This window comes from Hevea brasiliensis, chromosome 3, assembly GCF_030052815.1.
Source record: "Hevea brasiliensis isolate MT/VB/25A 57/8 chromosome 3, ASM3005281v1, whole genome shotgun sequence".
NCBI classification, from domain to species: domain Eukaryota; kingdom Viridiplantae; phylum Streptophyta; class Magnoliopsida; order Malpighiales; family Euphorbiaceae; genus Hevea; species Hevea brasiliensis.
In genome coordinates this window covers 118346819-118353944 of record NC_079495.1, presented here as the reverse complement: position 1 = coordinate 118353944, position 7126 = coordinate 118346819, and the positions used below count along the sequence as shown (strand labels likewise).

General features: G+C 27.3%; 1 protein-coding gene across 1 annotated transcript; it reads right to left on the bottom strand.

The window, feature by feature from the left end:
- Window positions 1-210: 210 nt before the first annotated feature.
- Window positions 211-952, bottom strand: LOC110647432 (zinc finger protein ZAT11-like). The gene has a single exon (XM_021801245.2). The coding sequence runs from the start codon at window positions 895-897 to the stop codon at window positions 325-327; it is 573 nt and encodes a 190-aa protein (XP_021656937.1). The 5' UTR covers window positions 898-952; the 3' UTR covers window positions 211-324.
- Between the last annotated feature and the right edge of the window lie 6174 nt (window positions 953-7126).

Here is a 7126-nt window from a genome sequence, read left to right as displayed (position 1 = left end):
GCTAGCCTTCCAAAACTATGATATTTGTATAGATAGAGTTAAGATTGGCTCCAAATTATGATGTTTTTTTTTCCCCACAATAGATAATTACAACAATAATGATTTTTGGGTGTCAATCACAGAATAATAATAAGTTCCTCAATAGTAATAATTAAAACTCTTGAATTCATTAAAAAAAAAAGAAGTAATGACCTTATATATAAGTGATAATTGTACACAAATAAATGAAAAAATTTTGATAATTTAACGAAGATATACAGAGAGAGAATGATAATAAAAATAATTAAAAAATAAAAGAAAAGAATACAAAATAACGTCTCTGAATCAAATCAAAGGATCAACTTTGGGAGCCATCTTCCCAAACAAATATTCAAGGTCATTCTCCAAAGGAGTGAGATTCAAGTCCATGCCAAACACCCTCTTGATACTATTGGACCTCCTTAGCACAGGCAATTTCGAAACAACTCGATGATCATGAGCAAAGCTAAATCCTTGTGTCATCGCAGCTCTATGCCTCCTCATATGACCACCCAAAGCTTGCCCTAAAGCAAACTCCATGCCACAGATTGAGCACTGATGCATCTTCGGCTTTCCTGCACTACTTTCTAAGCTCGTCAAGAGTTTCACACTTCTGGGTTTATTATTGTAATTATTATTATTATTCTCTCCCATCAATCTTGGCTTCTTGTGGCTTGCTCGGTGGCCTCCTAGAGCTTGAAATGAAGGGAACTTTCTGTTGCAAGTTTTGCACTCAAAGAGATGGCTGTCGTCGTCGTGGGTCTTGAAGGGTTTTCTGGGATTGTTGTTCTGAAGGGTGTGAGAGAGGAGAATGAGACACTTGGCCATGTCCAAGCTCTCTATATCTCCATCATTGTCTCTGGTTCTCTTCATGGCCATGAATGAATGCGAATGTGAATTAAGGATGGGTTGAAACTTGGAAACTAAAGGTGGTTGTTGCGAAGTAGAGGAGAGTTTGGATTGCTTATATAGGCGTTGAGTTTTGAAGTTTGAATATTGACTGGTTTTTCTTTTGACTTCACCCAATGCATTGCACCACATGTTCTGTAATTTACACTTTTTTTTGACGCGTTCACACTTTGGAATCAACGAAACATTAACTAACAATTAGTCTGCGGCGTGCGCAGTCGTTTTGGTACTAAGAAAAGTATGACTTATTCTTTGACCCTCTATCATAATGACCAATATACCCTTCATGTTCATAAGTTTCTTAGGATGCTTCCAAATGGTTTTGAGTAGGAGCGGCCAATGGTTGGTTTTAATCTCATTTCGGTCTGAATCAATGGTTTTGATTTAAACATTTTAGAAAATCAGAATCAGCACTTAAGGAGCCTTTAAGCGTCGGTTCTGGTTCAGCTTTTAATTTCAATTTCGATTTTAATTAAATTTAAAAGCTGAAATATTTTTTAATTTTTTATTTTTTAAAAAAGGAAAATAATTTTGATTCAAAATTAAACTAAAATTTTGATGACTCAGTGTGATTAATTAATTAGCATTACCAGCGCTAAAACACTAGAGATATCTCTCTCTCTCTCTAATCAAATAAAATACGTCTAATTAAATTGTGGTTGTCCTTCGTAGAAACTTCAACTAACGGTAAGTTGAAATTTCCCGTGAAAGCAATCTTAGCATGGCATAACAACTTACTGCTTCTTGCGGTTCTCACGTTTCTTTTATGCTGTCGTAATACAATACGACATCACACCACACATTCCATCTCATGGTTTCTTGAATAAAATAAATTGCTGAAAAAATGTTAGCACTGACGTTGCCTTAATTGTGTTATTTTGTTAGTCAAAGCTTCGATGCTTCAAAAAGATTTAAAAAAAAAAAAAAAAAACTTCCATGGATTTTGAATGTACACATCTTGCACGTGTGAAAACACTAAAAGCCAACGGTATAAAATTCCCATTTAGAAATTGTCAAAATGGAAGTGTTGAGTATACTAAATGCTTACCTAGATAGAGTGTAAAAATATATTTAATTTCTTTTTGTTATTATATATCTCTAAAATTAATTTATACTTTAAATCTCTGTTTATTTTGTGATAAAATATTAAAATATTTTTCATATTTCTTAGTATTTAGAGCGCTCAAAACATAAGTTAATGAAAAATTTTTTTTTAATCAAAGTAAAACTAAATCATTTTTTTGGGATAATTACTTTTTTTTAAAAAAACAAAATCATTTACTATATTTCAAAAATCCTATTAAAATGTAAAAACACTTATGGCATAGCATTTTCTTATAAAATATAAAGACACATACTATTAGTTTAATATTACAATCAAATAATATAAAATATTTTCATGAAAAAATATTTTTTTAAAAAATAATTTTTATGGAAACATTTTTTATATATAAATTATTTTCTGTAAAATAAATGAAACATAAATACACTAAATTTTTTCAAGAGCTTAAAAATTAAAAATGAGAAATGTTAAATCAATCAAGATGGTCTTATTAGTTTTAATTTACCATTAAAATGTAAGAAATGTCGAAATTAGAGTTTAAATCTCTTTATCTACTCATTCTAAAATACATCATTTTTATGATAAGGAAAAAAAAAAAAATCTTTCTCTCGTATGAAAGTATATATACATTATAATAAATGCAATAGGTTTTTAAAATTTAAATAAAGGGAATATTCAGTTAGACTACTTAGACTTTTCAAATCTCAATATGTAATAGTATTTCCTGTTTAGATAATTAAGCATATATACAAGTCTCTAAGTTTTCTTCATCACAATGTGAAAGCCAGTATTTGATACCAGCAGCAATGAGCAAAATATTGACATGTTTTAATTATCAAATCCATTTATAATTAGGCTTTCCGTAGGCCCTTCTGAGTTGACATGGAAAAATTATCGACACTCTCCCTTGCTATCTTTTTCTCTTAATTATCACTAAAAAAAAAAAACAACTGCATTACAATCGATTACTAATCGATTTAGCATTCAATTCAGTCAGTTTTAATGAGATTGATTGTTAAATCAATTAGTAAGTAATTGATAAATCGATTGCTATTAGTAATAGATATAATAACTAAAAATTAGTTGTAAATAGCAACTGAAAACCGAATCAATTGTTAAAATAATCAAATTAAACAAATTAAAATTTTCATTAAAAATTATCAAATTTTAAAAAATAAACCCAAATCGGTTGCTAAATTTTGATTAAAAATGATCAAATTTTAAAAAATAAAACTAAATCGGTTGCTAATAGTAACACGATAAATAATTGGATGCAAAAAGATTGGTACCTTTAGTTTGACAATTTTACAATTGCCTTATAAGTCGGTTGCTAAGTTAAAAGAATTTTTAAAAAATAAATTTCTAAATAACAAATAAAAATTACCATAAATAAATTATTTTAAAAATTACAAAAATAATAATTTATTAACGGAAAATTATTCTAAAATTTACTAATATGAAAATTAATTAATAAAAATTAGTACTACAAAATTAATATAAAAATATTATCAAAAACAAATTACTAAAAATAATTATTAATCAAAATAATAATAAAAATTAAATATATACATATATATAGAAGACAAATTACTAAAAAAAACTGATATACATATATTATACAAAAAATTAAGAAAAAAAAATTAATTAGTAATAAAAATTAGAACTAAAATAGTTTGCTAACAAAAAATATATTACAAAAATAAATTATAATAAAAAATAAATTAAATAAAAAAGAAAAGAAAGAAAAAGAAGATGAAGAGGAAATTAGATGAAAAAAAAAAGAAAAATGAGAAAGAAAAAGATGATAAGGAAATAGATGAGAAAGGAAAAGTTGATAAGGAAGAAAAATGAGAAAGAAAAAGATAACAAAGAAAATATATTAAAAATAAAAATATGATAAATAAAATAAATGAAAAAGAAAAAGATGATGAAGAAAGTGAGAGAAAAAAGAAGAAAGAGAGAAAGAAAATAAGTAATAAGGAAAGAAAATAAGTAGTGGTTTATATAAATAAATTAACAATCAATATAAAAAAAAATTGGGCAGGAATTTTTGGGAAAAAAATTAGAGACCTATTATCGAAAATTGGTTGTTAATAGCAACCAACAAAGAATTGATTACAAATTTGGAGCCATTTAAAAAAAGGCTAAATTTATCAATCGATTTTTGCAAATAACTTAAATCGGTTGCTAAATTTTGGAGCCAATTAAAATAACTTTTTAATTTGACAACCAATTATTTAAATCAATTGTTGTTAACATTTGATTTTTTGATCGGTTGCTAATTATATATTCAAGGTTTTTCTAATATCGATTTTCAACTAATTTAATAATTAATTATAAATCAGTTTCTAACTGATTTAGCAACCGATTTTTGAATACATTGCTAAATTTTTAAAAAATTAAATATTTTATTAAAAAAAAAACTGAACTGACAAATTGATTACTAATAGCAACCGATTTTAGCCATTTGTTAAAATAGATTACAAAAATAATTATTTTTTGTAGTGTATTGCTTGAACCATGGTCACTAAAGAGAGAAAGAGTAATTAGTGGTGAAACAAACCCATAAGTGTTATGTAGGATTAATACAAATGTAAGTGTTAGGAATTCCAAATTAAATAGATGTAATATCCCATGCGGAAAGAAAGGTTTCGGCTGGAGCAGTCTTCTAGGAGGGACAAGGCTCTTTGGTGTCCTTGTCCAAATGTAGTTCAGGAATGAACCGAGTCCCACATCGGAAAGGGAGAGGAAGGTGAAGGGTCTTATAAGGTGGCAAACCTCTAACATAGTTTGCACGCTTTTGGACCTCAAAGAAGGGGTCCAAGGGACAAAGCCGTGAGGTCTAGTGAGCCAAAGTGGACAATACTATCCAGTTCCAAAAGGGGCATTACAGTATGGTATCAGAGCCGAGCTCTATCAGTACAGTGTGGTTCGGGGACGAACCAAGCAGAAGTTGGTGGGCCTATAACATCCCATGCGGAAAGGAAGGTCTCGGCTGAAGCGGTCCTTTAGGGGGGGACAAGGCTCGTTGGTGTCCTTGTCCAAATAGGGTTCAGGAATAAATCGAGTCCCACATCAAAAAGAGAGGGAAAGGTGATGGGCCTTATAAGGTGACAAATCTCTAACTTGGATAGCACGCTTTTTAGCCTCAAAGAAGGGGTCCAAGGGATAAAGCCATGAAAGTGGACAATACTATCTAGTTCTAAGAGGGGCATTACAATAGAATTAGGTTTACAATTAAATAAAGAGAGTAGTTAGAATTTATTTTAAAAAGTAAAAAAAATTAAAAAAAAAGCAAGATAGCTTGCAATTCAGGTGTTTAACTGAATTGGTCTAGAATTTGATGTTGGAGTCCAAATTAGACTCTTGTCCAAGTGTTTATAAAAGAAAGATAAAAGGGCCACAAAGCCATAGTTATGGTGGTAACGTGTGTGCTGTGCGAAAGAGCAACACATTGAGAGTAGTGAGGATAATTTGTGAGAGCTGGTCATTATAGCATGGTAAAAGTTTGCGAGATGATTTGTAAATGATCTTGAGGGAGAGAAATAATTTAGTGCTTGTAATTAATTTTCTTTATTAGTGAATTTGTTAATAAAGTAGGCTTGTACTAAATCACATTAAAATTTTGTATTCTTTTAATTTATGTGGATGAATTTACATAACATTAAGAATGTCTAATATATGAGTATGCTCAAACTAATCTACAAACAATTCTTTCCATTTTAAAAATTGGTTACAAATAGCAACGAAAAGCCAAATCATTTGTAAAATAATCAAATTTAAAAAAAAATATTTTTTGATTAAAAGTTATCAAATTTTAAAAAAATTAAACCAAAATCGGTTGTTAATAGTAACAAGATATATAATCAGTTACAAAAAATCAATGCCTTTAGTTTGACAAATTTGCAACTGCTTTGTAAGTCAGTTGTTATCTGTAGTTGATTTAATCAATTGCTAATTTAAAAAAAAAATTTAAAAATTAAATTTCCAAATATTAAATAAAAATTCTCATAAATAACTTATTCTAAAAATTGCTAAAATAATAATTTATTAATGAAAAATTATTCTAAAAATTACTAAAATAAAAATTTATTAATAAAAATTAGTACTACAAAATTAATATAAAAATATTATCGAAAACAAATTACTAATAATAATTATTAATAAAAAAATAAAGAATTAAATATAAAATATATCTATAAGACAAATTAATAAAAAAATTGGCATACGTATATTATAAAAAAAATTAAGAAAAAAAATTAATTAGTACCAATAATTAGAACTACAAATAATTTATTAACAAAAAATAAATTATAATAAAAAATAAATTAAGTAAAAAAGATAAGAAAGAAAAAGAAGATGAAGAAGAAATCAGCTTAGAAGATTAGAAGGAAAAGAAAGATGAAAAAGAAAAATGAGAAAGAAAAAGGTAATGAATAAGAAAATATATGAGATAGAAAAGTTGATGAAAAAGAAAAATGAGAAAGAAAATGATGACGAAGAAAAAAATAGATGAGAAAGAAAAAGATAATGAAGAAAATAAATTAAAAATGAATAGATGATGAATACTATAGATGCCAAAGAAAAGATGAAGAAGAAAAAGAGATAAAAGAGAAGAAAGAGAGAAAAAAGAGTAAAAGAAAATCAGTAGTGGTAGGAAAAGAAAATGAATCGTGGTTTATATAAGTGAATAGCAATAGATCGTCAATTGTTAATTTTTTTCTTTTAAAAAAATTAGGCCGGAACTTTTAGAGGGAAAATTTTACAACTAATTTACAATTAGTTGCAAAATCAGTTTACTGTTAATAACTGATTTGCAAATTGGTTGTAAATAAAAAAAAAATGAGCAAAAAGTTTTAGAGAGAAATTTTTTAACCGATTCTCTATCGGTTGAAAAATTGGTTGTTAATAATAATAATTTCATTCGATTGCAAAAATTGGTTACTATCAGCAAATAATTCACAAATCAATTAAAAAAAAATGGACAAGAATTTTTGGAGGAAAATTTAGGAACCAATCATCGGTTACAAAAATCAGTTGTTAAAGTAACTGAAAAGGAATCGGTTGCAAATTTGAAACTATTTAAAAAAGATTCTAAATTTAGCAATTGATTTGTAAATCGGTTGTTAAATAGCA